This window comes from Malus domestica, chromosome 01 (assembly GCF_042453785.1).
Source record: "Malus domestica chromosome 01, GDT2T_hap1".
NCBI classification, from domain to species: Eukaryota; Viridiplantae; Streptophyta; class Magnoliopsida; order Rosales; family Rosaceae; genus Malus; species Malus domestica.
Window position 1 is genome coordinate 26,515,847 of NC_091661.1, and position 21,721 is coordinate 26,537,567.

A 21,721-nucleotide genomic window follows, 5' to 3' on the forward strand; every position below is an offset into this window, starting at 1 on the left:
TGTCCACACTTTCCACGTTAGTCTAATTAATGTCTTTCAAGAAAGGGACCCTGCAGATTGTAATGTCCCTCTTTTGAGAAACCTCTAGTTGGAGAGTCATATAGAGGTTCCATCACGCATGCATGCATCAAGAAATAGAGGCTTTATCGCAGCACCGTCCAAAGTTCGGCACTACGTACTAGAGAAATACTTGTCTTAATTCAATCCTTCTCCAACTAGTCTCCAAAAAAAATGTGCAGTTTCTCATAAAAAGCCGGCTAAAGTTCCTGTTAGGACCCAATATACATCGTTGAAGATTTGTAGCATATTTTGGGATTGTTACAAACTTTTGGGCATTGTTCTTCTACACAAACCGGTTATACAAGAACTACATCCCTATGTAGCAAAACCGGCTTGTAATGTTGAGAGTGTTAATCTAACATTCTAAGACGACATCAGAACAAGAGTCTCTCCCTCAAAGATATGCTTATTAGTATTACCACCACTTTTACTTTAGAGTAAATTGTAGCAATGGTCCCTTAACTTTAATCAAATTGGAGCAATAGTCCTTCAACTAAAAATCCATTACCATTGGTCCCTCAACTTATCAAAATGTGTAGCTATAGTCATTTTCATCAATTTCATCAAAATAAGTTACGTTGGAATAACCATTTATATAATTAGTGTCCCTCAACTCATCGAAGTGTGTAATTATGGTTTTTTTCATCAACTACATAAAAATTTTGTCAAAACGAGTTATGTTGGAATGACAATTGCTACAATTGGGTTAAAATTAAAGGACCATTTCTCCAGTTGAATTAAAGTTGAGGGACCAATGGTAATGGATTTTTAGTTGAGGGACCATAGCTGCACGTTTTGATAAGTTGAGGGATCAATGGTAATAGATTTTTACTTGATGGACCATTGCTCCAATTGAGTTAAAATTAATGGACCATAACTACAATTTACTCTTTACTTTATGATTTTATTCCAATAATATTTTGGGAATGCCCAACCCAATTTAAGAGTACCTCATTGACGAGCCCAAATGAACTCTCCCATCGCTGTGTCGTTGAATTTTAACTAAAGCCCATATGCCAAGTGGAAAAGTCACAGATGAACTGATGGCCTGTTCATTGTGCCATTTGAGATATAATCTCCTGTTTTTCTTTGTTTGCCAGAATTTGAAAGGCAAAAGGAGCAGCTTTTTCTCCTTTCTTTTCTCGTTTGTTTTATCTTTTATGATAGTGCTGCTGCACGATACAATATTGCTCGAAGTTGACCAAATCATTCATTCGTGTATATATATGTTCACTTCATTATCTAATCCTAGAGTCCATCTAGCTAAAGCTAGTAAAGCTAGCCAATTATATCTTTGCACCATTTTGGCATTTTCCTCAGCGATCGAATACGAGATATAAAGATTCCAAATTCATATGGGACTGACTGTATGCTTAGTTGCGTGCGATTTCTCAAGTCAAATTGTCTCCAACTGCATGCATGCGTGAATGTTTATCTAAACCCTAACCCTAAGAGTCTATCATTTCGTTTCGACAACTCTCGATTAAATTGAATGCTTATGTGCTCTTGTTTCACATAAACTTCTGTTGTTTTTGGTTTGTTCGTACGTTCTTGTAATTACATGAATATAACGAAAGATGGATACAAAAATGGTTGGCCGTGCAGCTATTGCAGTATTGACCTTGTCGTTGTTGTTGTTGTGGGTTCGAACAGCGATGTTGGACCAATTTCAAAGGTTGCCCTATTATTGCGACGACTCTGTGCAATTTGCAAATGTTCCATGCAGCGCTCGACTTGGCCATAGATCATCATTTTCACCCATAAAATTTGGTATATATACTTCAAATAAAATAAAAAATTAAATAGGAATACTATCTTGTATAACTTATACTATTTTGTAGAACTTGCTAACTTAGGCTTCGGAGCCCTTCTTTTATAGAAGGGAGAATGAGGCATGAGTGATTGCACAATTGGCAATAGGAGCATGGGCTAGATGACTGTTGATTTATGCATGAATAGTGGTCTGTCTGAATGATTAATATTTTAACTGTTGTAGAGTAATTATTGGTACGACGGCATTGTGGATGAATAGTATCTTATCGGTTTACTGTTGAACTTCTAAGTGGAATGATTATTGGCACAACAACTGCACCATAGTTGGATAGTAGTTTGTCGGATTATTGTTTGATTTTCTATCCTAGATGAATAGTGGTCCCCAAAATCAATTTTTAACTTCTGGTTAGTTTACTCATAAGGGTCTTGACTGTCTTGACAATCTGCCCATATAAACTTCTGCTCTGCTGTTATTGGTTCAGTTTTAATTGTAGTAGCCAACTTCTGAGAGGAAGCATCTGAAGATTCTGAAGACAAATCATATTCATTTTCAGAAGCTAAGTGGCTGATTGGGCAAGTAGTTGATGAACTAAATCTGTAAATCCTATGGTTGCCTTTTCTTTTGAGGAAGATGATTTTGACATTGCTTGGAGGGAAGAGGAAGGGGAAATCTCTGAGAGTACTGTGTTAGAGGAGCCCGAGATTGCTCAATTGGAAACTTTTCGAGGACCTGGTCGATGGTTTGTTGTTGGTTGAATTTGTCTAGTACTTGACTGAAATGACTGAAATTTTTTTAATAGTTGACATCTTATTCTTACTTTAAGATCCATGTCACCTTTGTCTTTCTTGTAATGGTACTGGAAATGCCTAAATTTTTTGCATGAGAGTTTCTAAAATGACAGTGATTGTTGGCCCATGAGAAATCCACCACCTGGAAAACCAAGCTGAGAAGTTTGGCTTGAATTTACCTTCAAAATTGATAAAACATGAATGACTGAAATCCTTTGTTTGATAAAGAAAAATGTTAGTCCATCCGTCAATATAACCATAGCAATTATATTGAATATTTGGTAGCTGGGAATGGAGAGGTTTGTATTGATGAATGAGAATACCCCATTCTTGACTTTCCCTATGTGGATGGAATGGTAAAGAATTTTGGTTTGGTCATTGGAACTCCTAATTGGTTAATAGATATTGACTCTGTTTCAAATAAGATGCTTTTGTAAAACTTGAGTAGATCTCCCAGAGAGTAATGGAAACCTGGGGGAATTAGGCTTTGGCCAACTTTTCTGGTGTCTTGATGTGACTGAACCTGGTCGGGGTACTAAACAGGTGTTCACTGGGAGGTTTTTCAATGTAATAGGATGTTTTACTGTAATTTATTGCAGGCTATGATGAATTTATGATTGGTGATTGGAGTGGATCATACGAACTTACTAAGGTTAACTGATAGTTTAGTCTGATATTCTCTAAAGTAGAACCCAATGGAGTAAAGGGTGGTTTGGGAGTGAGGTGCTTAAAAAAAAAAGCACCCATGAAAAAAAACTGTAAGGGTTTTAGGTGTTTGGTAAACTGAAAAAAAAGGGGCTTATTTTGGAAGGTGCTGTGAGAATAAGCTGAAATCAAAGGAAAAAACTGAAGTTGCTATTTGCAGCTTTGGAAAACTGGCTTTTTTTCAAAGCACACGGAGTTACAGTGCTCCTTTAATGAAAAGACCCACTATCAGACTGCTTTTTTTTCCAAAAGCACTTTTACAAAAAAGTTTACCAACACTCTGCTGATTTATTTCACAGCCGCTTATTCTCACAGCACAGCCGTTTATTCTCATAACAGTTTTTTTTCAAAGCACAACAATACCAAACCAGCCCTAAATCTGTTGATTGAACCACTGCATGAGTAAGGGATAAGGGTTAATTAACTCTTGTTTTACTGATTTGAGTTAGGCTAGAAGCCTTCTAGTTGACTGATTAGTATTAGGTTTCTTTCCTAACATCTCTTCTTGCAAGAATTCTCTATTTGAAAACCGGGGAAGCAATTTTGGCTACCTTTTAAATATTCGATGTCAAAATAAAAAAAGCTTCGTATGGCTTGCCATCTTGCAAAAATTTGCTTTGATGCAATAGTTTGAACGCTTTTTCTAAAACATGCTTATATAGTGCTCTTGCAATCTACTCTTAGTAAAAAAAAATTGATTTAATAAATCATCTTAAATTTTTTATATATATAGTACTATAGATAATATTTTCTTTTTAATAAATCATCTAGAATGCTTAAAATTAATTAGGAGTGTTGGATGTATTATGATATATAGGAGTGTTGGATCATGCATATCTGAAATTTAATTAATTGTTTTGGCCATACCAACAAGTTGGTAATTTCAATATTATGTGGCTAACTAGTAGTACAAGAAGAAAGGAAAATACTTCCATCCACTTTAATTATGAGCTAGTGTGCTATTTTGTTCATCCACAAGTGATTAACGTATTCTTCGCGTACACATGTTCACAATCACAGTGCTTTAAATAGTATTTTTCAAAGATACATAAAATTAGAGAAAATTAGAGATAGTCTAGCCATCTATATATTGAACAAATTAACAGTTTTAATTAGTAATAATTAACATCCTCATGATGAATTAATCATTCATTTGACACAAATATCTAACCATATATCCCTAATTTAATTGATTTGTTGCACATATAATCTTTTAATAATAATTAGAAAAATAAATGATTCCGATTATAAAATTTATAAAATACAAATACAATAACGTAAATGAAGAAACAAAGTGGCGCGCATCCATGAGGTTAATGCAAGTATACTACAAAAAGTTAAAGGGACCCAGTTAGCTATATGATTTAGCATTTGTACTGCATGAATTGATTAAGGCTCCTAAACATCAATTCACCGTCTTATATGGTGGGGTTTTTGCCTTTGGGGACTCCAAAACTTGTCTCGCATTAAGGTGTGAGATAATAGTAGGCTAGGACATCCAATTGCAGAGATAGGTTCTGTGGCCACAAATTAAACAAGAAAAGACTTCCAATTACAGGATAGGGTTCTTGAGAGCTAAATGTAGGGTCAGGTGTGACTAGGTTTGATTGTATATGTCTAGTTATGCTGTAGCTGTATATTGTTGTTGCTCTTGCTGTTGCTGTTTACCCTCGATGTCATGCTGTTCTTGTCGAAAGTTCCCTGTTCATAAATCATGATAAATGATAGGTCCGAGTGGCATTGTTAAGGCAAAGTGAACGGAAGAGTAAATTTGTATGATATCAACTGGAGTTGAGAAGAGAAAAGAAGATTAATGCGATGGTATGTCGCCTTTGAAGGGGTATTTAATAAACTTCTACCATTTGAACGTCAGTTTCACATATTTATAGGGATGGAGCCATGAAGGGACCAGAATGGTCCAGAACCTATCATGATATTTTTTTTTTCACACAGAAAAAAAACCTAGAGTTTTCCCACTAATTAACTAAAAAAAAATTCAAGGTATTGGTACCCCAACTAAAATCTTTTCCTTATTTCCTTCACTAGGTTTCATTTGAGGCTGCTGATTCTTATCTAGTTAACCGGCGTCCAGTCACAGAGCCAAAAATCGAAGTTAGGAGGAGCCTCTAAGCCATATGAAAGAAAAATAATATAACTAATTGAAAAAAAAGGTTCATTTTTTATAGTCAAATGAAAAAATAATAATTAAAAGAGAGTAATGAAGTCACGTAATACATCATCAGCACTGAACTTCTTTATAAGTTCTTACAGTGAAGTTGAACAAAATTTAATAATCATGACTCAAAACTACAACATATAAGTCGAAGAATGCAGAGTATCCAACCATAAGCACACAAACATAAGCTACAAAATAAAAAATTTCAGGGTAGGACCTGACCTCCCCTAGTCCACAAGTGGCTCCGCCACTGCTGGTGTCACTGTGAGTTTTAAAGAACTCAGGTGATTAGAAGAGGGAGAGAGAGGAAGTAGGCGAGACAACTGGTTTTTATTTTTATTTTTACTTTATTCTTTTATTTTATTCCTCGAAATTTTTTAATACTATTACTTTTGCTTTTGTTTTTTCTTTTTTTCTTATTTTTTTATTCCCCTCCTCCTTCCTTCCTTCTTTCACTTAAAGAACTTTTATTTTGAATCTAAGTAATGATATTGGACATGGGGGTTGAGTTGAAGAAGAGGATGACAAAAACGACGTCATACCAAAACTAAATGATGGTGGTCAATAGCTTAGGACACAACATATCCTTATTTTTTATTTTTTGTCAGAAGAGTGTTTTAGGGTGAGACTTTTAGCTCTTCCTGAGCCAAAAAGCATTTTCGTTTGTAAGAAGATATGGACTTAATCAAGTTAGTTAGAGCAGTTTGATTTTTCTCCACTCAAGTTTGAATATGTATAGTTAAGATAAATTTTGTGTAGAATATCGTTCGTATAAACGAAAAAGAAAAATATGGGTAATGACATATATGTAGTTAACATTTCAATCTTATATATAACCTCAGACATAGGTAATATTTTTTTTATTTTTTTTTTGAATTAAAAGGATGATAATGAATTAGGTGAAGACATGGGTAATACACTATTCAATCAAAGTACTAAGATGGACCACGACATATATGGTGATGTTCTAAATGATGAAGCATATGTAAAACTTAGGAACTCATGTTTTTCACTTCAGTTGCATACCCAAACAATTGTGGGTTGCATGTATTTATAATAACTTCAATATTACATCATGGGTTTGAAAACCCAAATTACATGGAACTTTGAATTTGAAAATTACAAACAGAAAGATGAAAAGATCACAAACAGTTTGACTACAAAAGACATTTAAAAATAAGTCCTACAAACATGGAAGACCAACGAGATAAGATTTCCAAGCACACCAAAACTCCTCAAGTTACATGAATATCAACTGATTGTTGACTTCGTCTAACAGCCCCCCGCAAGCTAACAGGCGGTGGAACGACTAGAAGCTTGGACACTAGCAACTTAAAACGAGATGAAGACAAGCCTTGGTAAACACATCAGCAAGCTAATCCTGGGAACAAATATAATTAACCAACAATTGTCCACGGACCACCTTCTCTCTTACACAGTGATAGTCAACTTCTAAATGTTTAGTGTGTGAATAAAAAACTTGATTCGAAGCTAGGGCTATGGAGGAAATATTATCACACCAAATAGTGAGCTGTGTAAGATGTAAGTGCAGATGCTTGAAGAGAGACCTGAGCCAGGATAATTCAGCTGTAGTATAAGCCAATTGCCTATACTCAGCTTCCGCACTCGATCGTGAAACTGTTTTCTACTTCTTCAAACTCCAAGACATAAGATTAGAACCCAAGTAAATACAAAAGTCACCTGTGGAATGTCATGTGTCCGAATTGCCAGCATAATCTGCGTCTAAGAACGCTGTTAACCATGAACTTCCAGGCTTGTATACAAGTCCATGATTATGCATGGCCTTCAAGTAACGAAAAATCCTCTTCACAGCCATCTAGTGAGTAGTTTTAGGGGAGTGCATAAATTGGCATACTTGATTAACAACGTAGGACAAGTTTGGCCGAGTAATAGTTATGTACTGTAAGGCTCCAACAACACTTTGATACAATTCTCATTTGTCAAATGGATCACCCACATATGCACTTAATTTCTTTCTAGATGAAACTGGAGTTGAGATGGGTTTGGCTTCTGTAAATTTAGTACGTGTAAGTAAATCCAAGGCATACTTAGATTGACTTAGATGCATAGAATTACCATCATACTTCACTTCAACACCCAGGAAGTAATTTAGTGGTCCCAAATCCTTCATAGAGAACACTATGCCCAATTTCTTAATCAGTCGTGCCATTTGACGAGAATTGTTCTTTGTGATCAATATATCATCTACATAGATTAACAAAATGAGATACACTCCTTTATAATTGTATACAAACAAACTATATGCTGAAGCAAAAAAATCTGAAAATCGTCAAAACCAAGCCCTCGAGGCTTGTTTTAAACCATAAATGGAGCGTTGTAACTTACAAACATGATTTGGGAATTGTTTGTCAATGAAACCCGATAGTTGTTGCATATATACTTCTTCATTTAAATAACCATGCAGTTGCATTCTGGACATTGAGTTGCCTAACATGCCACTTCTTTGAGACTGCAAGACTAAGCACAAGTCTTATGGTGCTGTGCTTAACTACGGGACTAAATGTTTCGTTGACATCCACTCCAGATTTTTGATGAAAACCATTAGCTACTAGGCGAGCTTTATGTCTCTCTATGGTACCATATGCACGTCTCTTAGTTTTGAAAACCCATTTATTTGGCAGCAAGTTCATCTTGGGATGATATAGAACCAAAGTCCACGTTCCACATCTTTGCAAAGCATGGAATTCCTGAACCATTACATCCCTCCAGTCTTGGTGCTTGACAGCCTGACTAAAACATATAGGTTCAACAGGAAAATAATCAACATTTACATGCATAGCATAACTAGGATTTGGTTTTTGAATCCTATATTTGGAATGTGTTATCATACGATGTTCAAGCGTATTGAGAGGCACAGATTGCACTAGCATAGGTTCTGGAGGCGTTAACACTTGCTCATTTGATGGTGAAAGGGACCCTAAAGGCTGGTTAGGTTCTAAAGTCATGGTGGGAATAGGATTCATAGATTCTACATGGGTTGAATTTGTGGGAATAGTTGGATAAGGCTGAGAGGTGGTGGAATGTGATGTGGTTGGATTAGAAGATGTTTCTTGGGTCACGGGTAAAGTAGGCTAGCTAGAGTTAAGTAATTAAGGCAGATTTGGAGGGTGGGATAAGGGAAACGTAAACAATATGTCATGGGAGGGAATCATACCCTGTGTGTCAACATTTTCTGAAGGAGATGTGAGTCCCTTAAAAGGGAAATTGTTTTCATCGAATAGGACGTGGCGAGATAAATATATACTCTCGTGGTCAAGTCCATGCATTTGTAGCCTGATGATTCAAAGAATACCCTAAGAAAACACAAGATTTTGACTTTGGTTGAAGCTTATTTTGTGTGTATGGCACTAACCAAGGAAAACATCGACAACCAAAAACTTTTAACATTTCATAGTTGGGTTTTCTTTGAAAAAGTTTCTCATATGGTGATCAGATTAGACAAAATATGAATTGGCATTCGATTTATTAAATATGTGGTAGTCAAGCATGCATTAAACCAAAATTTTGTGGGCACGTGAGATTGTGAAAGCATAACAATGCTTGTTTCAACAATATGTCGATGTTTTCGTTCTGCAATTCCATTATGTTCAGGATGTTTGAGACATGAAAATCGTTGAGAAATGCCATTGAGTGCAAGAAAGTTTTGGAAAGCATGACTTTTATATTCACCACCTTCATCACATTGAAGGGTTTTGATTGACAAATTAAATATTTTTTCCACTTTAACTTTAAATTCGACAAAAATTTCAAAGACTTGAGAATAATCATCCACAAAAAGCAAATAATAACGGAAACCTTCATTGGAAATAATTGGAGAACACCATACATTGGAATGTAAAAGTTGCAATGGAAATTGAGAAACAAACTCAGAGACATTGAAAGGTAACCTAGTACTTTTTCCTAAAGGACACGACTCATAAAAAGTTATGTTTGAAGTACCAATTGGTACCATCTTATTTGAAATTAAAAACTTTATTGTTGAGTTGGCAGGATGACTAAGTCGAGCATGCCATTTTTGAACCGAGACTCTAATTCCCACAAAGGTTGAAACTGGATAGTTGACTTGTCCACTACCACTTGGAAATGGGTATAACCCATTCTCACATCAACCTTAGAAAAGTGTCTTCCGGGTCTTGAGGTCCTTAACAAGGAAAAAAATGTGGAAATATGAGTAGGTAGCAATGGTTATCTAAAGTAAACCTATGTGTGGAAATAATATTTGTGGAGGCTGTGGGACAATGAAGAATGTTATTTAAGTCAAATGAGCAAGCATCAGTATATAATTGATTAGAATCATAGTGAGATATAGGGATGCCAGAATTGTTACCTACACCTCCTACACCATCATTACCATTGTATTCTTTTGGATTGACCAAGTTTTGGATTTCTGGAGTAATATGTGCATTTGCACCTGTGTCCAGTAGCCATGTTCCATTTGGTTGCTTGTTAAGAGTGATAGGAGAGGATAACGCCATTGTTTAGAGACGCTTGGTAGGAATTCTGCCTTCATATGCACCATTCATCCTTTGGTAGCAATCTAGTGCAGGGGTGCCCAGGTTTGCCACAAATTTGACACATAATCCTATCACCATTTGGGACAAATTTTTCTATATTACCTGATGTATTATGTTGGTTGATGTTGTTACAAGGGTTTGAACCTTGTTAGTTAAAGGTTACACCATGGTTTGGTGGAAATCCACCTTTTCCAGAGCCACGAGTTCGTCCACCACCGCGGCCAGAGGCGAAGCTACGTAGGAGCGAAGGGGGGCGTTCGCCCCTCCGCTCGCCGGAAAACAAAGGCAGGAGCGACGCTTGAACCCCCCTCGTTCGCCTGGAAACTGGGGAGCACCGGTGAGCACCGGGTTCTGAATTCTGAAACCAGAAACAGAGTAGCTCTCGGGGAAGATGATGGGAGGGATTTTTTTTTAATTTTAAAATCCAGGCCAAAACGACGTCGTTTTGGGCCTGGTAAAAAAAATTAAATTTTTTTGGTAAACGACGTCGTTTTGGTTGAATGAAAAAAAAAATATATATATAAACGGGGGACCACTGGTCCCCATCCCCATCATCTGAATCCCTATTTCAAATTAAAAACCTTCACCCTTTTCCCCATATCCCATCCCGTCAGACGTCATTCCCCCCCCCCCCAACCCCACCTTTTCCCCTCTTTTCCCTCCCCCACACGACAAAACCTTCACTTTCCATTGGTTGTTGGCCTCCTCCAAGACCAAACATATCAGTCTGCAACTGCAAGCACTGTGCACTGTGCACAGCCACTCCAAATTCCAATTAAGGTAAAATTTTTAATTTATTTCAAACCCTAATTGATTATTGAATATAAAATTTTGTTTAATTGATGTAGGATTATAGGGTTATACATTATATGGTTATTGATTATAGATTATTCATATGAATACTATGATTATTGATTTTTTTTTTTTGAAGTACATAAAAGAGGATTGATATATTATATATACATTAACATAATGAACCCCAATTCAACTAACTAAAACCCTCATTCAAATGCATTGTTGGTACTTATTAATTACATTCGTAGTCTACATACTCTACTGTAGAATAAAAATTGATTATTCATATGATATGATTGTTGGTACTGATTAATTAAATTCGTAGTCTACTCTAGGACTAAGAGTCTAAGATATATTTGTTTTTCTTTCGTTATACAGTTACGTAATGGAACGATATTATAAGAAACAGTGCTTAAATCCTTCTCCAAATATTCCGGATAGTCCTCCTCTTCCTTCAAATATTTCAGGTAGTCCTCATCCTCCTTCTAGTATTCCGAGTAGTGCACAACAAAGTGAGATTACTGAGTTGGATGAAATATTAGCTAATCTTCCGGCAGACCCTGGACTGAGACGTCGAATGCTTGATTATCCACTCAATTGTCGTGAATCAATTCGTAGATACTACCTTCAAAAGGAACCTTGTCAACCGAAGTCTCACATCAATTCGTAGATGCTGCATTTTGCCGTTATTGCTATCTTTTTAAATGTGATTTTGATAAAGCGGGTGGTAGTGGAAGTGATGTCTTCACTACAAAAGGGTTTACAAATTGGAGGAAAGGACCCGAAAATTTTCGAGTCCACGAGGGAGGTGTTGGAAGTCTTCATAATAAAGCTATGCAACAAGCTAAAGACTTGATGACACAAAAACAACACATTGAAACATTTGTGATCAAGCAAACTGATGAAGCTCGCGTTAATTATCACACTTTACTGAGTGGAGCACTTGATTGCACAAGATGGTTGTTGCGACAAGGTTTGGCTTTTCGTGGGCACGATGAATCTTTGAAATCGAGCAATAGGGGTAATTACATAGAGCTTATGCAATTTCTTGCCGATCATAATGAGAAAGTTAGAAAGGTTGTGTTTGAGAATGCTCCCAAGAATCTCAAGTATACTTCTTCCGATATTCAAAAGGATCTTGTTCGTGCTTGTGCTATTGAAACTATTAATGCAATCACTAAAGATATGGAAGGTACATTTTTTTCTCTTTTGGTTGATGGATCACGTGATGCTTCAAATAAAGAGCAAATGGCGGTGGTATTGCGTTATGTGAACAAAAAAGGAGAAGCAATTGAAAAGTTTTTGGGTGTTCAACATGTCTCCTCTACAACTAGTAGCTCACTTGAAGAGGCTATTGAGAGATTGTTCGCTACAACAAATTTGAGTATGTCCAAGTTACGAGGACAAGGCTATGATGGAGCTAGTAATATGAGAGGTGAGTTAAATGGTCTTAAAGCAACGATTTTGAACAAATATCCTCAAGCATTTTATATTCATTGTTTTGCACACCAACTCCAACTAGCTCTTGTATTTGTGGCAAAGGAAAATGAGGATGTTGCCAATTTCTTCATCAATGCTAATAGATTGGTGAATCTTATTGGATCTTCGTGCAAGCGTCGTGATGCATTGAGAGAGAAACAACAAGAACAAATTCAAAAGCTCTTCATCTTGGTAATCTTGAAACGGGTAAATGGTTAAATCAAGAAAGTAGCCTCATGCGTCCATGTGATACATGGTGGAACTCGCATTATGGTACTATAGTTAGTATTATTGTTATGTTTGAAGCTGTGGTGGAGGTGGTTGAATGGATTAAAAGTGATCGCAACCAAGATAATCTCGGTGAAGCTACTGGGTTATTCAAAGACATACAAACTTTTGATTTTGTGTTTCACCTTTTCTTGATGAGACTTATATTGGGAATTACAAATGAGTTATCACAAGTATTGCAAAAGAAAGATCAAGATATTGTGAATGCGATGGCGTTAGTGGAAGTATGCAAGCAAAGACTACAATCCTTGAGAGATGATGACTTTGGGGACTTGTTGCATGATGTAGAAAAGTTTTGTGAGGAGCATGATATTGTCATTCCTAACATGGAGGATTTGCATTTCGTACCTGGAAAATCAAGGCGTAAAGCTCCAAAAATCACAAACTTCCATTACTATCGTGTAGACCTCTATTTTCAAGTCCTTGATATGCAACTAAAGGAATTGAATGATCGCTTCAATGAGGTAAACACCGAGTTGCTTCTTTGTATGGCATGTTTGAGTCCAGTGAATAATTTTGCATCTTTTGACAAAGAAAAAATTGTTCGTTTAGCCCAACTTTATCCTCAAGATTTTGATCGTATGGACCTCATGAATCTTCCAATTCAACTTGACAATTACATTCAAGATATGAAGATGCATAGTGAGTTTTCATCATTGAGAGGAATCAGTGATCTTACGAAAGAGTTAGTGAAGACTGGGAGGTGTGAAAGTTATATGTTAGTGTATAAGCTTCTTACATTGGCTTTGGTGTTACCGGTTGCAACCGCTTCGGTGGAGAGAGCTTTTTCTGCTATGAAGATTGTGAAAACACCATTGCGTAATAAAATGGGAGATCAATGGTTGAGTGATAGCATGGTTGTTTACATTGAGAGAGATGTATTTGCTTTTATTGATAATGAGCCTATTATGCGACGTTTTCATGACATGAAACATTGTCGACAACAATTGTAATTTGTTTTTATTGATTAATTATGGAAGACATTATTATATACAAAGATTAGTTGTTGCTATTTTTTTTTAACCTTGCACTGTTTTAAATTCGCCCCTCCCCCCGAGAAATCCTGGCTTCGCCACTGACCGCGGCCTCTTGTAGCAAATGAATATGAAGGCATTAACATGAACATTCTCAACCACATGAGGATTTTGCTTTGCCATTCTGCGTTCTGTAGTCAACAGTAATGCCTCAAGGATAGGATAAGTAATGGGTGTGTCACGAGCTTGAGCAGCACTAACAGTCATCTCAAACGCCGGCCTTAGATTGTTCAACACAATCTGAACTAGTTCATCATCATTCACGGGTTGCCCAACTAGGGCAAGATTGTCAACTATTGCATTCATGCGATCAAGGTAATCCACCACATATAGATCACCCTTTTTAGTCTGCAATAATTCATTTCTTAAAAACAAAATGCGATTACGTGAAGAAGACGCATACCTTTGCTCAAGAGCTTCCCAAGTAGCTAGATCAGTTTGTTTGCTTGCCATCACAGACAAAACAGAAGCAGTCAAAGATCCGTTGATCCAACTAAAGATCATTTGGTCATGTTGCACCCAGGCAGTGTACGCAGGATTCACAGTCGTAACTCTAGGTAGGTGCTTAGGAAGACACACCAGAAAACCATCAACATATCCCATTAAATCCCTACTCTTTAGGATGGGAAGAATCTGGGCCAACCACAGTGGGTAGTTAGTCCTATCAAGCTCAATGTGCACTACAATAGTCATGGAGGATGAAAAAAGATGGAAAGAGGTTTTTTTTTTTTTTTTTTTTTTTTTGGTGGGGGGGGGGGGGTTGGTAGTTTGGACCATGTAAAACTTAGGAACTTAGGTTTTTCACTTCAGTTGCATACCCAAACAACTGTGGGTTGTATGTATTTATAATAACTTCAAGATTACATCGTGGGTTTGAAAACCCAAATTACATGGAACTTTGAATTTGAAAATTACAAATAGAAAGATGAAAAGATTACAAACAGATCACAAACAGTTTGACTACAAAAGACATTTGAAAATAAGTCCTACAAACACGGAAGGCGAACGAGATAAGATTTCCAAGCACACCAAAACTCCTCAAGTTACGTGAATGTTAACTGATTGTTGACTTCGTCTAACAACATATGCAATAGAGTGAAGGATAGGCAAAACAAAAATTTGGATATGGGTTGGACAGTGCTTGAGTTAAAACCTCACTTGTCCGGGGTGCTATTTGGACAGGTAAATTGGCAATACCAATTTCAAATGGTCATTGCTGTTTGATAATCATTTTAATTTTTGTTTTTCGAGTTTTGAGTTTTGAGTGTTTATTTTTTAATTGAAATTTTGTTTAATAAATGTTTTCAAATGAAAATTAAAAACTAAAATCAAGCCAAATTTTGAAAACTAAAAAAACGGCTTTTGGTTTTTTATTTTTTATTTTTAAGAATAGAAACAAAATAATTATCAAACCACCTCATGAATTATTTTATTATTATTAATTAAAGCGAGCATATATAGTACATAGTGCTCCATTATCATTTTGCATTGACCTCAAAGGCGATGCTAGAATATTTTTCTCTCATTTCTTATCATCAAGATTCCAAAAAGATCGGTATCGACATCTAAATTCTAACTTAGAAATATGAGTCGTTGAAGTTAGGGCGTTTGGGTATAATTAAAGGGGTGTGCTATCCACACACCTCTTTTTACTTCTCACACACCCCTTGTTAATTTCTGTCCATTGATCTTCTTCAATTCATCCGATCTGACAGCCGAAAATAAAAAAGGTGTGAGAGAAGTAAAAACGGATGTGTGGATATCACATCCCTAATTAAATTGATTAGGATAATCTGTTTTCAACTCAGCACTCAATGTCGGATTTTTTTTTACAATTTGAGTTGATTAAAAAATTGCTCATATAAAATAAAAATAAAACAAAACAAAACATACAAGTCGTAGTTCAACCTAAAATCATCGCACAAATACATGACATAACATGCTAGATAAAATCATCATACACATATACATTGTCAAGAATTTTACATCACCAAAAGGCTTGTCTAGCTAGGATTCTCGGAATTGAAGTCATGATCTCAATCATTCGTCGAAAGCAACAATATTTGTTCCATGAGAAGAAATGCATTCGATATGCGTATGATGATTAAGATCTTGATTAATTAATATTTCCATTTTTCATTAGTGAATATGCACAATTCCTGAATAAGGATTAAGGATACATATTAGGACCACATCAAAAAAATATCAAAGAGATGGTGGGCAGAGTTTAATTGAAAATTAGACTTAAACTAAGGATAAGGCACCAACTTGTTAATTTTCTTGGTGAGTGCTTAAGAAAGTTGAGATTTCACCATAAAACCAATTGGCAATCATTCTTAACATGCTCTCTCTTGTGTGGTGAATTTTCGAGCCTTACATGTGAACAACACAATAGGGTTATTACCACATGTGGACAACATAATGGGGTGACCAAATGTGAACAACACAATGGGGGGGCATTGAGCACACGTGGTCTTTTGGCCTCACACTTGAGACAACTTGCTTTGGTACCATGAAGAAAGTTGATGTTTCACCATAAAACCAATTGACAATATATACGGAGTAGCCCAACTTACTTATAAGCTCATGCAAGATCCCTTCTCTCATCAATGTATGATTCATTCTCAACAAGTACAATGTGTTTCCCATTTTCTCCAACATTTTTCTTTTATGTAGAAGCTATAGTGAGGGAAGGAGAACCGAACTTAAAGTCTTGAGTGCAAAGGTAAATACTCTTTTAGTTACAAGTCTCTCTCGGAAAACAAGCCATATTGATTTCGATCGGTACTCCATAACTACATACTTTACTGTATAGGAAATTTATAGACTACTTCAAGCACGAGCTACTAGAATGATGACGTGGCATTACAATTACATTTCTCCTTTTAGGGCTATAAATAAGATTTACCACTTCCCCTTCTTCTTGTATAATATAGTTTTTCCAGCTATTTTTGGGCTATCTAAGCTAAGCCCTTATATCGTATGGTGCTTCCTTCAATCATCACTCTCATCATACTGTGTGATGGAAGCCAAAGCTGCTGGTTACACCCGAGACGGCACGGTCAATCTCTGGGGCCGCCCTGTGCTGGCCTCCGAGACTGGAAAATGGAAAGCTTGTTCTTTTCTTATTGGTAATTTATCATAACAATTTCATGCTTAATTTATACAAGAATATAATTATTATTTTTTTCCTTTCCAAACCTTAAATAAATTTGTTAAGTATAATCTTTCAGGATACGAAGCATTTGAGAGGATGGCCTTCTATGGAATAGCTTCCAATTTGGTGAATTACTTGACCACCCAACTTCATGAAGACACAGTTTCTTCAGTCAGGAATGTCAATAATTGGTCTGGAGCAGTATGGATGACACCGGTTCTAGGGGCTTACATAGCTGACTCTTACTTGGGTCGTTTCTGGACTTTCACTGTCTCCTCCCTCATTTACGTCATGGTAAATTACTTTAAGAAAGTTTATTCTGCACTGTGGTCGGTTAATCCCAGTAGTTTGAGTCTTAAGCTAGTTCCAAATTCGAGCCTCCTCATCCCTTTAGTAATTTATAAATTAGAGTTGTGGCTTGTAATTAAATAAAAAAGTTTCTTTTGATCTAAAAAATTTCAAGATTTTATATTCTGCTTCAATAATTTTATTTCTTGGCCATGATTAAGGTAAGATGGTGACTGTTCCACATGCTTTAGGGTTTGTTAGGAAGACTGCACCATCTTTCTTGACCATATTTTATTAAGGCCAATCAGATTCCTTCGTTTCTCTTGTGGAACTAATGCATGGCTCATTTGATTGCTAATCTCATTTCTCAACTTGCTAATGATTTGCATTGGCCCCATGTATGCATGGGCAGAGCCACTAAGGGACCAAAATGGTCTGTGGCCCATCCTCTGTTTTTTTTTTCTTGCTATTCTAACAAATGTTGATGCTGCATATCAGTCTGTTGCCATTAAAATTCAAGTATATTCTCAATTCAAACTCTTTTCCGGTCTAGGTTAGGCCTCATTTTTCTCTTCATCCCTGCGGTCAGACTTCACTTCCCCTCCATATTCTATCAACTTTTCGTCAGCTTTAACTTACATTTAAAAAAAATTATTGCTTACTCTTTACCTCTTATTCGGGTTTCTGGGGGTTTGTACAATGTTTTTTGTTCAAGTTCATAGGTTCATTGAGGGTGTAACCGCCTTTTCTTTGTTTTTTTAAAAAGAATAAGTAAAGAAAAAAAAAAAAACTCTATTGAATTTAGGGTCTTTCAATGTTTATGCAAGTTACTCCAAACTCTCATATTTTGAGTTCAAAATACCTATGTTGTGAAAGGCCCCACACATGAAATCCTATAGTTTCACCACTGCATATATGTTAAAGTACCATATATAGATGATAAAAATACAAATAATATATATGGGGATAATATTCTGTTTTATTAATGCTTCCAACGTTGACGGAAAATGAACTACAACTGACAGAAAAAGGACATGAAATTATTTGTATTCATCAATGGAAACACCAAACTTGGTCCCTACTGATCTACTGCTTAAAGAAAGACAAACCAACATGTCAACTGCTAATCCCAATATAATAAAAACAATATTAATTTGTAGAGTTATTTGAATACAGGGAATGATGTTTCTGACAATGGCTGTTTCACTCAAAAGCTTCAAACCAAGCTGCATCAATGGCATTTGCAACAAGGCCTCTAATTCACAGATTGCATTCTTCTACATTTCTCTCTACACCATAGCCATAGGTTCTGGAGGGACAAAACCCAACATATCCACCTTTGGGGCAGACCAGTTTGACGATTTTGACCCCCATGAGAAACAGCTCAAGGCCTCATTTTTCAACTGGTGGATGTTCAGCTCTTTCTTGGGTGCCCTAGTTGCAACTCTTGGCCTTGTTTATATTCAGGAAAACTTGGGTTGGGGGTTAGGCTATGCTATCCCCACAGTTGGTCTCGTGTTATCCTTGTTCATCTTTTATTTTGGAACCCCAATATATAGGCGCAAAGTTAGTAAGACCAAAAGCCCTGCAATATATTTCATTCAAATTCCCTTTGCTGCCTACAAAAACCGAAAATTTCAGCTTCCGACCGATCCATCACAGCTTCATGAGTTTGAGCCGCAACATTACACTAATAGCGGTAAACGCCAGATGTACCACACCCCGATTTTCAGGTAAGTTTTTTTTAATAATAATAGAAAACTTCGTTCTAATCCTTGGCAAAGATGACTTTTAAAATAAAATCATGAGTAAGATCAAAATATAATTCTAGTCCCTTGATACATTAATAACCTCATTTATTAATTACATTTGCATTTTTTAATTATTTCTCTTTTTCTTCCGAATTTTAGTGTAGTAATTTTATGTCATTATAATTATAATTTTCATTTCATTTATCGTAATATATTTTGTTGTAAACATTTAGATAAACTAATTTTTGTTATACAATATATTTCGATGTACTTTGTCTTCTTCATATAGGTACATTAAATTCATTATAATACACTTCGATGCATACATTTAAGTACACACATTTCGGTACATATATTTCGATACAAACATTTAGGTAGATTAATTCAATATAATACATTTCAGTACATACATTTAGGTGCATACATTTCGGTACACACATTTAAATACATTAATTTAATATAATACATTTTGGTGCATATATTTCAGTACATACATTTTGGTATTAACATTTAAATTCAATATAATACATTTCGGTACATACATTTAAGTACATTAATTGAGTCTTTCAAGTTTGAAGAATGTTAAATTAAATTAATAAATTAAAAAAAATGAATTTATTGTAAAAAACTAAATTAAAATTTGTATATTAATAAATTTAAATATTTAATGTGAGACATTAAATAAAATGCACATTAATTATTTTGAATTAAGGACACATCAAGGGACTATAATCAATATGTAATCTAATATCAGGTTTATTTTAAATTTCAATATTCTTGAAGTATTAAAGTTTTTTAAAAAAACCCCTTATTATTATTATTATTAGTTCATAACTAACTTTAAAATTGCTGCTTTAATGACATGTGAAAGGTAGTAGTAGCTTGGGGAAAAAGTTACCCTTTCCATCTGGAGCGGAATATTCTAAGGACATATCAATTAGATTCAGACCCTCATATGGATTCTGTAGTCCCTTACTCCTTTAAAGTTTAAAGCTCTGCCTTGGTGGAATGAACAAATGTGAAGGGGGGACCTCCCATTTTATGTACATAACTAGGAAATTTACTGTGGAAAATGCGACGGTGGGCTTTCTGTGACATTTGTAACCATTCCTTCTAGTAAATTGCTTCCATGTGCCCTGTTCATAACACTGCTTTTGTATTATCTTTCTTTGAATGGTCACAATCTCTCCCTGTCAAGTTGTTTCTGATATGGATTGCATCATTCACTCCGGATATACCCACCACTAATTGTCTCAAACCCAGACAAAGTGTATATGAATACAACCTCAATACTCCTCTCATTAGCATTTAAAAAGGATATATCTAGAAAAATAATAATAATTTTGTGTTAGTCTAATATGATATGTTATCAATCGAAAGAATTCTTGTTTGGATAGGTTTTTGGACAAAGCTGCTATAAAATATGGCGGCAACACAGACGCCTCAACGAGGCCACCATGCACAGTGACTCAGGTTGAAGGAACAAAGCTTGTTGTAGGAATGGCCATAATATGGCTTGTCACACTAATTCCTAGTACTATTTGGGCACAAATCAACACTCTTTTTGTCAAACAAGGTACCACCCTCGACCGAAGTTTAGGTGGACAATTCCAAATCCCCGCAGCCTCCTTGGGGAGCTTTGTGACCCTCTCAATGCTTCTATCCGTGCCTCTGTACGACCGTTACTTTGTGCCACTCGTACGTGCTAGAACTAAAAACCCTAGGGGAATCACACTTCTCCAAAGGCTTGGCATTGGATTTCTGATACAAGTTATAGCCATTGCAGTTGCTTATGCTGTGGAAGTTAAGAGAATGCATGTGATTAGAGTGCACCATGTTAACGGGCCTAAAGAAATAGTACCCATGAGCATTTTTTGGTTGCTGCCCCAGTATGTGCTACTAGGGATAGCTGATGTGTTCAATGCAATTGGATTGTTAGAGTTTTTCTATGACCAGTCACCGGAGGACATGCAGAGTCTTGGGACAACTTTTTTCACAAGCGGGATTGGGGTTGGTAACTTCTTGAATAGCTTTTTGGTAACTATGGTGGATAAAGTTACCGGGAGAAATGGGGGTAAAAGTTGGATTGCGGATAACTTGAATGACTGTCACTTGGATTATCACTACGGATTTCTTATGGTCATATCTACTCTCAATTTAGGGGCATTTTTGTGGGCATCTTGCAAATATATTTACAAAAAGGAGTATGTGGAAGTGGAGGAGGGCTGTGTACTTAATATGGTGGAGGGTCAAGCAATCCCCACTCCTCCACTTGGACTACAAGTCTAAGGAAAGTGGGAATGTTTGGTTTATATTGACTATTGTTGTAATATGGATTATGATAAATCCACTTTTCTGTATGTGAACTTTTTTTACTTTCAATCCAGTTTATATCACAACTCTAAGAGATGTCCTGGCCCCTTTTCTTTTTCACTTTTAGCTAGAAGAGGAATCAAAACACGAAAGTCTCTTTAGATTGAAATTAGTACACAATGTTATCATTTACGGTACTTTAAATAGAATCACATAATGTTATTGATCTCCTCAAATTACAACACATGATTTTGTTTTTACGAAATTGCTAAAAAATTGCTTTGTTTTTTTTTTCTAATAGAACAGCTTTTTTAGTGTACTTTTAATACAGTCAGTTATTATTCTCCTCAAATTACAAAATGTTTGTTTTTCTCTCTAAAAATGAGGCATATGAACATGTTGACTCTTATAATAATTTTGAAATGGTATATATTCATAATACCCATAAAAATTCTGAAATAATATGAACTTACTTTTGTCAAATTACAATAAGCTAGTGGACAAACAACTCTCTTTCGTTTGGTCAATAATTCCCAGAGCCTTGATAGAAGTAAGAT

General features: G+C 35.8%; 2 protein-coding genes across 2 annotated transcripts; both read left to right on the top strand.

Annotated features, from left to right (window-relative positions):
- Positions 1–2,439: 2,439 nt before the first annotated feature.
- On the top strand, positions 2,440–12,552 carry LOC103406455 (uncharacterized). The gene is made up of 3 exons (XM_029106477.2): positions 2,440–2,573; positions 11,233–11,468; positions 11,576–12,552. The coding sequence occupies exons 1-3, from the start codon at positions 2,440–2,442 to the stop codon at positions 12,550–12,552; spliced, it is 1,347 nt and encodes a 448-aa protein (XP_028962310.2).
- Positions 12,553–16,586: 4,034 nt separating this feature from the next.
- Positions 16,587–21,256, top strand: LOC103406432 (protein NRT1/ PTR FAMILY 5.1-like). The gene is made up of 4 exons (XM_008345415.4): positions 16,587–16,786; positions 16,889–17,106; positions 18,277–18,833; positions 20,249–21,256. The coding sequence occupies exons 1-4, from the start codon at positions 16,678–16,680 to the stop codon at positions 21,138–21,140; spliced, it is 1,776 nt and encodes a 591-aa protein (XP_008343637.2). The 5' UTR covers positions 16,587–16,677; the 3' UTR covers positions 21,141–21,256.
- Positions 21,257–21,721: the final 465 nt, after the last annotated feature.